The following is a 10,946-nucleotide window of genomic DNA, read 5'->3' as shown; positions in this document are numbered from 1 at the left end:
TGACGGAGTAAGTCCCTGCGGCTCTTGGACAATGTAAGAGTAGAGCTCAAGAAGGAATTATTACACAATCTGTTAAAACAACAGACTAAAAATCCTAGATTTGTGGCAATTTGGCATCAGTTTCAAATGTTATAGTGCATTTAATCTAACAATCAAATTAGGAGAAAAGATATTATATAAAAGTAATGCTTAAGATTTTTACTTCATATTATTTTGATGTTTTACTCATTGAATAAACGTAAACTGCATTTAGGAGCTTGGTAAAGATGGCTTTCACTTTAAGAAAATGATTTATCAAAAAATAAACTAAAACATTGTAGTGGAGGAATGGTGATAGGAAGGTATTCGCAGGATTCAATTCAACGGATTGAATGCTACCAGGTGCTATGCTTGGCACAGAGGATATACAGAAAAGGCAATACTCCTTACTATGGACTGAATGTCTGTGACCTCCAAAAACTCAAATGTTGAAGCCCCAATCTCCAATGTGATGGCATTTGCAGGTTGGGCCTTTGGGGGATAGTTACGTTCGGATGAGCTCACGAGGGTGAAGCCTCCATAATGGAATTAGTGACCTTATAAGAAGGGACACCTATAAAAAAGAACAAAATCATGAATTTCGCAGCAACCTGGTTGGAACTAGAGTCTATAATACTGAGTAACCTCTCACAGAAACAAAGATCCTAGTATCACATGTTCTCACTCATATAATGGACCTTGAACATCCAATGCAATACTATACGAAAATGACTGACGGTACTGGGAAACTATGGGGGGGGATGGGAGATGGGATTAATAGTAGCAAATATCTGTCTGGGTATGGGGAAACACCTCATATCAACAGGGTGCCTGAATGAAACATAATTGTATACCTAACCCTTAACTGTACCCCACAACATCATAATAATAAAAAAAAAGCGGAAAAAAAGGGACACAAAATATCCATTTATCTATCTATCTATCTATCTATCTATCATCTATCTATCATCTATCTACCTACCTATATATCATCTTCTATCCATTCATCCTATCCACTTCTCTGGCCATGTAAGCATATAGCAAGAAGGCGGCCATCTGCAAACCTAGAAGAGGGCCCTTACCACAACCCAACCATGCTGGCACCCTGATCCTGGACTTCCCAACCTCATAAACTATGAGAAATAAATGTCTTTTAATTAAGCCATCCAATCTAAGGAATTTTATTATGGCAGCCCTAGCAGACTCTGACGCCCTTGCTCTTATATTTTGAAATGTCACCTCATGAAAGACTAAAATGTGAATTAATTTGAACGTATTTATTATTTTTAAGCAAGTTATATTTTCATTCATTCATTAGTTCATTTAAAAATATCTTTTAAACTCCATGATAAAAGAAGTTCCTCAATAAGATTTGTGTAACCCACTGTTAGTGGGAGTGTAAACTAGTGCAACCTCTGTGGAAAGCAGTGTGGCGATTCCTAAAAGCTCTAAATATTAACCTCCCATATGACCCCGCAATCCCCCTACTGGGAATATATCCTGAAGAACTCAAATTACTCTATAAAAAAGATACCTGCTCACATATGTTTATCGCAGTGTTGTTCACAATAGCAAGAACCTGGAAACAACCATGCTGCCCATCAAAAGAGGACTGGATTTAAAAATGTGGTAAATATACACGATGGAATACTACGCAGCCATAAAAAAGAACAAAATCATGAACTTTGCAGCAACCTGGATGGAACTAGAGTCTATAATACTGAGTGACCTCTCACAGAAACAAAGATCCAAGTATCACATGTTCTCACTCATATAATGGACCTTGAACATCCAATGTAATACTATAAGAAAATGACTGATGGTACTGGGAAACTATGGGGGGGGGGAGAGATGGGATTAACAGTAGCAAATATCTGTCTGGGGATGGGGAAACACCTCTTATCAACAGGGTGCCTGAATGAAACGTAATTGTACACCCAACCCTTAACTGCACCCCACAAAACCATAATAAAAAATATTGATTATGAAAAAAAAAAAGATTTGTGTAACCTTTAACAACACATTAGTGTATTCTTACTATGAGAGTAAAAGTAGCTTTATTATTACCCTGTCGAGCTTGAGTTAACTGACCAGATCCAGGATTGGAAAAGCATGAGGACTTTTTTTTCTTTTGCTCAAATTCCCAACTAAAAGGCTTGGGGAGTCACTGCCTGATGAGGACTTACCAAACAGGATTTTATTACCCTATTACCCTATACCTTAAAGCTTGCTTTCTAGTCTGACTCTGGCATAACATAACGTAACGTAACGTAACGTAACGTAACAACGTAAATAAAGAAGGTATATCACCCTACAAAGCCATCTCTTATGGATTCCCAGACTCCTTGTAAGACATCTGTACTCCTTGAAGTCTTTCACATATAGGGCTTCATCTACATCTCAGCAAACCTGGAGTTTTCTACCTCTTTAACTTAACAAAGCATCTCCTCTACTGATTTCTCAAATCCTTGGGTAGAAACTGAAAATTACCAATCAAGAAATCTTTGAATTCACCTATGACCTGAAAACCCCCACTTGGAAATGTCTCTTATTCTTAAAAACCAATGAAAGTTTCACATGTATTGATTTGTAGTTCTGGTAACTTCTGCTTTCCTAAAATGTATATAACTAAGCCACTATTTGGCCACAAGGGGCACATATTCTCAGGACCTTCTGAGGATGGGTGCCACAGGTCATTCATATTTGGCTCAAGAATAAACAATCTTAAAATATATTACAAAGTTGGCATCTTTTTGTCAACAAGCATGAGGTAAAACTTTCAAAATTGAACTAGCTTTCTGAGTTATGTTAGCATTTTTTACTTCTTCAACAAAAGTAGGGAGTCAGGGAGGAGAAATATGAGAAGGCTAAAAAGAAAAAGTTCACACAAGAAAATAGTGGTGGAGAAAAGGAATTAAAAAGAGAACAAAGAGGAGCAGTGCTAGACTTTATTATAAGAGAGAAAGGAGGTTTTTAGCCTACATGACTTTTAAAAACAGACTGCAGTTGGGAAAATATCCCCGGTTGGGGGTGGGCTAAGATGAATAAACTACACTTCTTTTCAAACCATGATTAAGTCACCCTTATTAATTCTACCAGGCTATTTTGTGTATTATGCCCAAATTCATAATTAGAAGTATACTTTCTTCAAATTCTTTTTCTGCCCCATCTCTCTCAAAAAGATACTCTCTATTCACTTAGATTTGCCCTAGTGGACCCTGGTTCAATTCCTGTCTTTGCTGATGGACTAATGTATGGAACAGAAGCCAAAATCAGTCTAGGCCAACACCACCCTAAAGCGCGCTCAATCTTGTCTGATCTCGGAAGCTAAGCAGGGTCGGGCCTGGTTAGCACTTGGATGGGAGAAGCCAAAATCAGTAAATCAAGTCTCAAATACGCTTTCAGTGTTCTATATCTGGGGGAGGGGAGGACAGCAGCTATTGAAGGGGGGGCACGTGGGATGTTCCAGGTAGATGGCGTGATAATCCTGACTTTCCATATCTCTTAACCCGCGTAAAAGTAGGTGCAGCTCCCTGCTATGCGCAAGCCAACGAGAGTCATTTCTCTCGGAGGCCCGGAGCTGGGGCTCCCCGCGTCCCTACTTCCGGCCCCGCCCCTTGCCGCGGTTGCTAGGATACGTGATGTCACCGGAAGCGAGGCTTGGGATAGGCTGAAGTGAAGGGAAGCCTCTCCCTCTCTGCAACCCCAGGGCCGGCGCTGGCTCTCCAGCAGTCGGTAGGCCTGCGGGTGAGGGTCCGCGGCAGAGCCGGCTGCGGCCCCGCCTGCCCACCCGCTGCCCCGGCCGCCGGCTCCCGCCACCCCTGCTCCCGCTGGGGCCGGCTGCCCGGCAGGCGGCTCCAGTGCGGCTGCCCGCTCTTCTGACTGACAGGCACGTCCCCGGGCTCGGCCGACGGCACTGCGCGGCGGGTGACCTTTCCGAGCCCTGCGCGATGACGGCTTCGTGTTCGCGGCCGGCGCGGCTTCCTCGGCGCAGCCTGCTCGGGCTCGTGCCATTCCAGCCGCCGTGGCTGCTACTGCTGCTCCTGCTGGCGGCTGCGGCGCCGGCGCGCGGCTGGGAGAGCGGCGACCTGGAATTGTTCGACTTGGTGGAGGAGGTGCAGCTCAACTTCTACCAGTTCCTCGGGGTGCAGCAGGTAAGCGCGGGGCCGGCGCGAAGGGCCGCGGGGAGGCGGGCTTTGACCCCGTTCCTTCCCAGGGCGCGGAGGGCAGGACTTGGCCACTCCGGGCTCTGGCTGCCCTCCTCAGCCAGTCCGCCTGGGACTCCTCATCACCCCAGCCTCGGAAGGACGTGTCCGCCTTCCCCACTTCCTCACCCTGGCTGCAACTTCTCAAGTTCCAGTCCCGGCGACAGGCTGGGCGCCGTGCTCTGGCATTCTGGGGAAGATCTCCCCACCCCCAGCCGTGCTGGAGGAAGAAGGAGGAGTGCTGTGGGTAGACCTTTTTTTAACACCTACCCTTTGCTTTCCTTCCCCCCGAATGTGAGAAAGAGCAGCCGTGTCTCATTCTAAACTGTCGTCTTCCCACTTACACTTGATATTAACTTCAGGTGTCCCTTTTCCTCTTCCTGTCTGGGAAGACAAGAACGCTTTTTGGCCAGTGTCTGGGTTGCATTTTGAGGTTTTTCTTACACTGTACTTTGTAATCGTTTTAGCTTGTTAGATAGGGATTCGTAGCACAGTTTGGAAATCGGGAAGAATATGAAGCCTTTACCGGGTTGGTCCTGGAACTCAGAGGAGTTATTAAGTCTTTTGAGCAGCAGAGTATTGGGGTGTTATTGAAAGAGAGGCACAACCAGTAATGCAGGATCATTTTTCTTTTTCTTTTCTCTTCCTTTTGTTTCGTTTCCTTTCTTTTTTTTTTTTTTTTAGCTTGAGACGTTAACTAGTAAAATCCGTTTGTTGCTTTCTAGTTCTACCATTGAGGGTGGTTGAGTGAGGGTAGATATTCTACCTGAAGCCTAGTGCCAAGGAGAAGATAACATTTCCCAATTTCAGCATTATGGAGTGGAAGGTGTGAGATTTTACACGATCATACAATGCTTTGAATAGTCATGAGGGTAAAAAATATTAACGTTTACCAATAGTTGTCATTAATTCAAGGCACACTTCACATGATGAGATGTGAAACGCACATCCCTCCCCCCCATAGATAATGAATTTGGGTAAACTATTGAACGTACACTGAAATTTAATTTCCAAACATTGCGTTTCCATTTTATTGTTGAATAAAAATTGCTAGGTTGCTGTGGTACCATGAGTTTAACAATTGTTTTTTAAGAGTTATAAAGTTTAAGCATTTTATGTGTCAGTTTCATATGTGCAAATTTGTGATAACCACGATTTTGATCTGTCACTTGGTGCCATTTTCTGCTCATAGAGGCAAAAATATACCCCATTTTGAAACTAAATGATGATGTAAATGTCTAAAAATAATTATTGAAACTGTAACTCTGAAGACTTTTAATGCATTTAATATCAGGAATAATTGTTTATAATTTAACATAATTGATTAAATTATATAGCAAGAGGAGTCTTATATACAACCTATCCAAACAGCTTGAAGATGCTTTCCAATTATTCATGGAAAATTTTAAGCTCCTTTAAGAGACTACAGAAACTTGGTAGCAGTAGTTTAAAATTTAGATTATGTACTCTAGCTTTGCATGTGAACTTTCATAGAATTTTTATTTATAATTTCGTGCAACCCAATTTTCAGAGTTAATTAGGCAGTATGAACAACCAGAGCACTTGACTGCATAGGCAAAGATGAGGAAAATAAAGAAGCATAGATAATTGAGAAGGTTCTTTGTCAAGTACAATTTGAAAAGAAGGATCCAGGAAATTGTCTTAATCTATGTTTCTCTATCCAACTATGTTAAAATTGGAAGGAATGCCAGAAGGAATCTCATTCTGTCTGTGCAGAGAAACTTATTGGAACAAGTTCTTTACTTTGAATCTTTTTTTTTCTAGAAAGTAGGTTTTATTAAGAAGACAGAAAAGCTTCCACAGTGGGAGGGGACCTGAAAGAAGGTTGCCCCACTTTGAATCTCTACTCCCTTAGGAGATTTTCAGGGGACCAGACATTTGGTTGAGACAAATGCCGCATGTCTAAGTTCTTTAATGTGTCATTTTCAACCAGAATCACACAATCTCTTGTTGCCTAGCCAGACATAAGGAACCAGAACAAAGTAGGCAGGTTACTCAAAGGGATGACCTGGCTCTGTACACAAATCAATTCTGTTGTTCATTCAACATATTCATTCAACACAGATTTATTTGGTGCCTATTGGATTTTAAGCAGTGGGAGTTGGCCTTTATATAAAACAAAACCTCTAACCTCATGAAACTTGGAGTTTAGTAGGGGGAAACAGATTGTCAACAATCAAACAAGTAAATATAAATATCAGATGGTCAGAGAAGGCCTCTGAAGGAGGTTAGGGAGTGAGGCATGTGGATAATTAGTGTATCCTAGGCCATTCAGGCAGTAGCAAAAGACTATAAGCTGGATAGCTTTTAACAGCGGGAATTTATTTCTCACAGTTTTGGAGGCTAAGCAGAATATCAGGGCTCCAGCATATTCTGTGTCTGATGAGCGCCTTCTGGTTTATAGATGGTACCTTCTTGCTGTGTCCTTACATGGTGATGAGGGCAAGGCTGCTTTCTGGGACTTCCTTTATAAGGGTACTAATCCCCTTCATCACCTGATCACCTCCCAGAGGTCCCACATTGTAATACTATGCACTGGGGATTGGGTTTCAATATATGAATTTTGGAAGAACACAAACATTTAGGCTATATCATGGAAGAGCAGTCAAGGAAGAGCAGCAGTAATGCAAAGGCCTTGAGGCAGGCAGGGAGCTTGCTCCATGTTTGAGGAGGCAAGGCAACCTGTGTGGCTGGAGCAGAGTGATCAAGCAGCACAGTAATAGACAAGGTCAGAGTCAGAGTGGGTCAGGGAAGATCTTGTAGGGCTTTGCAGGTCATTGTAAAGACCTTGCCTTTTTTACTTACAAGTAAGTTGGGCATTGGGAGTAGAGAGGAATTGAACAGAAAAGATAAATGATTTGACTTAAATTTCAAAATGATCACTATTACATTAAGGATAGTCTGTAAAGCAATAGTTACTTAGAGGGATAATTGTGGTATAGATTGGACCTGAGTGGTAGCAGTGGAGGTGGTATAAAGTAATCAGATTTTGTATTTCATTTGAACATGAAGCATTCAGGATTTTATTGACAGTGTGAATGTAGGCTGTGAGAGAAAAAGAAATTGAAGATAATCCCAAATATTTTGGTCTCAGTAACTGGAAGGTTGCAGTTGTTGTTTATTGAGGTGGGAAAGCCTGGAATAGGAGCCTGGTTGGGGGAATATCAGAAATTTGAGTTTTGGTCATGCTAAATTTAGAGTGTCTATTAAACATTCTAGTGCAGCTGGTATGTAGGCAGTTGGTTATTCAGGTATGGAATTTCAAGAAGAAAGATTTGGGCTGTAAATATGAATTTGGGAGTCCCTGGCACTTAGGTAATTTGAAGCCACTGCATATATTCACCAAGAAAGTGAATATGAAAAGAAAAGAGATCTAGGAACTAAGCCTTGGGTATTCCAAACTTTAAAAGTCAGGGAGATAAAGAGAAACCAGCAAAGAAGATGGAAAAGCATCAGCCAATGAGGTAGGAAGCAAACCAAGAAAAGATGCTTGCTTTCAAGTCAAGTGAAGAAAGTATTTCAAAGAGGAGAAAGTGATCCATTGGGTTAAATGATGGTACTTCAGATAAGATGAGTTCTAAGAATTGACCATTGCTTTAATAGTGTGGAAGTCACTGGCTACCTGTTAAGAGCAGTTTCAGTGAAGTGGTGAGAGCAATAGCCTGGTTAGATTGGGTCCAGGAGAAAACGAGGGGAAAAATTGGAGACAGTATAAAAAATTCTTTTGAGATAGTCATATCCTAAACTGGAATCCAGGGATGGTAGTGACAAATTGTTCTTCTTTATTCCATTATTCCTCAGGTTTAAAAGAGTTAGCTAAACTCTATAATTGGAGTAATAGATGACTTTAAAACTTGGACCAGCTACCTCCAGGCTTTATGACCTTAGGCAAGTTAGTTGCCTTATTTTTAGGACACATGTATCTTATTTTCTTCATAGTTAGGCATGTAGATACTTAAACATACATTGACTGAAACAATATAAACATTGTAACTAAAACTGAACTGTAATTCCCCAAACAAGTAGTTGTTCGACAGTTTTAACTCAACAGATTATCTTTATATGTGTTCTTTTATAGTCCTCATACAACTGAGGAATCTCTTTCCATGTATTATTAGATTTCAAATTGGTTCTAGAAGTCTAGAAAGGGGTTCCAGAAATCTTTAGGAGAAGGGTGTATACAGATGACATATTAATAGGTCCTCCTATTTTTAGAATGATTTTAATTGTTCATAGGGCCTTTCAATTTGGATATTGTGTCTTCTCAGAGGAGATAGCAGGGAATATGAGGAGTGTAGGAAAAAAGATGCACTATTGAAGTGAATGTTGTCTTCATGGTGCCAGTCATTGCAGACTCTTATTCATATAGCTAGAAAATGTGCTTCTTTCTCTCTCTTATTTTTTTAATGACTTCATCTTTATCTTCAGATGAATGCTTGAATTTGGCTAACAGAAGAAAAACTATCAAGTGACATACAGAATATTTGGATTTTAACTTTTAAATCAGAATTAATAACTCTTTTAAACTCTTTCCGTCTGTATTTTCAAATACACATGTACAGAATGACAGCCTGTTTAGAGGAGGGACAACTGTTGCCCACTCATCCTTGCCCCATCCAGGGGGAGGGACTCCCCTAAAGAAGCACTGCTGATCACCTGACCCATCTCTTGCATCATTCTGTGGAAGTGTCAGTTGCCTTGTTGGCAGGTGATTGCCTTTGCTCTGTTTTGCTTGATTGGGAAGAGCTAATGAATCAGAAAGTTCAGTTTTCTCTCCTCTCCTCTCCTCTCTGCTCAGACCAGAAAGGCAAGTATCCTAGCCAGACATAAGCCTTGAGCATGCTGTCTCAAAATGCAGACTGGAGAGAAGAGGGCAGAAATTGCTAGCGCATTTGGCCACCACACCTAACCTGTATTCTTCAGTAGCTTTACAGTGATAAAGGTGATATTTCATCTCTATCTTCCTGACTCCTGTCTCCATTTTTTGGATGGGAAAAATCAGAGTCGTTAGTGGGAGCTTCTCAACCCCCATCACAGTCCTCTTTAGAAATGAGGATGATGATCTCATTCATAGATGACTGGTGAATTTGTACTATGATTACCAATTATCTCCAGTGATTCTTGTGGCAAAATCCACTGAGCTCATGGTGTTAGTTTAATAGAGTTTTCTTTTTTCTATTAAGTTTATTCCTTTGTAAATGCGTGTTGTGTAATAATAGTGTACTGATTTTTATTATGGAATCCAAAATTATTATTTTTAATATGAAAGGAGGATGGTATACAAAATCTGGAATGGTTGATAACCTTCTAGTCATTTATATTTCTGATTTAGGCATATCATGCACAGAGTTAGAGCTGAATAAATATTTATTTTATTGTATACATCTTTGCATCAGATTGGATTATCGTAAAGTTAGTTTACTTTTCCTGTGTACACACTGTTTAATGTAGTAGGTAGTGTATTTAGTGGAAATTGCCTGAGCATATCTTACTAGAAAAAACAAGTTTATTGTGAAAATTTTGCCACAAATAATCTGGAATTGATGGAACAGGAATCTTCTTTTAAGTTTTCTTTTTCCTTTTACGGTATTCTAAGGTGTTTTTGTTTTTTCACTAATTGTAACACTCAGAATATTTTATCTTTCATTATTCATAGATAATAGCACAAGTTGAACTGGAAAAGTGGAATTGGCTTGTTATTACAACTACTCCTGGAGATGTATTCTAAAATATTATATAGGTCACCATTTAGCTTAGTGATTGGTTTAATGTGAATTTCAAAATCGTGTCTTATTCATTGTTGAGAATGAAACACAGGGTAGGGTAGATATTTGAATTGATTGCTGAGAGGAAAATGTATATGGCAGTTATAAGTAACACCAATGCAAGTAGTTTAATAAAGACCCTGATATCTATATTAAACCTATTCTCAGCTTTGTTATGTTTTCTCTCAGTGAACTAGTTATTTCATAAAATGCTGCTATGTGATTTTTGGGAATATTTTCCTAAGTCTGACATTATTGCATCTATTTGAACAGTAGTGAAACCAATTGATTCCATCTGCAACTAAAACAATTCTGAAGCCATTCTTATAGTGTTGTACAGAGATAAAGGAAAGGAATTGCAGGGGAAAGAGAGAATTTGGGTTGGGGGAAACAGGACCCTACACCATTTTATAATAAGCTAGTCATATATTCTTTTCCTTTATTTTTCTTTCTTTTTTGCTTGCTTTCTTTTTCTTTCTTGTCTTTTCTCCTTCCTTCCTTTTTGAATCAGGGTCTCACTCTGTTGCTCAAGTCAGAATGCAGTGGCATGATCATGGCTCACCACATCCTCGACCTCCTGGGCTCAGGCAATCCTTCTGCCTCATCTGGGACTACACATGTATGCCGCCACATGCAGCTGATTTTTAAAATTTTTTGTAGAGATGAGGCCTCACTCTCTGGCCTCAGGCTGGTCTCAAAATCTGGGGATCAAGCTATCCTCCTGCCTCAGACACCCAAAGTGCTGGGGTTACAGGCATTGCAGTCATATTTTCAAAAACTTTTATTTGCTTAGAGATAGGATCTTACTCTATTGCCCAGGCTGGAGTACAGTGGTGCCATCATAGCTACTGCAGCCTCAAACTCCTCTTCTGGACTAAAGCAATCTTCCCACCTCAGCCTCCCAAGAAGCTAGGACTACAGTCCCCCCCACCCCCCC

At 40.5% G+C, this 10,946-nt stretch overlaps 1 protein-coding gene across 2 annotated transcripts in view; it reads left to right on the top strand.

The window, feature by feature from the left end:
* The first annotated feature begins 3,909 nt into the window (after positions 1-3,909).
* The window catches only part of DNAJC1 (DnaJ heat shock protein family (Hsp40) member C1), a 212,078-nt gene continuing 205,041 nt past the window's right edge, over positions 3,910-10,946 (top strand). For both annotated transcript variants that reach the window (XM_021715926.1, XM_008065292.2), the window contains exon 1: positions 3,910-4,172. In XM_021715926.1, the coding sequence (XP_021571601.1) occupies positions 3,969-4,172 (204 nt within the window). In that variant the 5' untranslated portion in view covers positions 3,910-3,968. The remainder of the gene's footprint in view (positions 4,173-10,946) is intronic.

This window comes from Carlito syrichta, unplaced genomic scaffold, assembly GCF_000164805.1.
Source record: "Carlito syrichta isolate Samal-C Ts95f unplaced genomic scaffold, Tarsius_syrichta-2.0.1 Scaffold103335, whole genome shotgun sequence".
Taxonomy (NCBI): Eukaryota; Metazoa; Chordata; class Mammalia; order Primates; family Tarsiidae; genus Carlito; species Carlito syrichta.
Note: the sequence above shows the minus strand (reverse complement) of the source record. Positions and strands in the feature narration are given on the sequence as shown.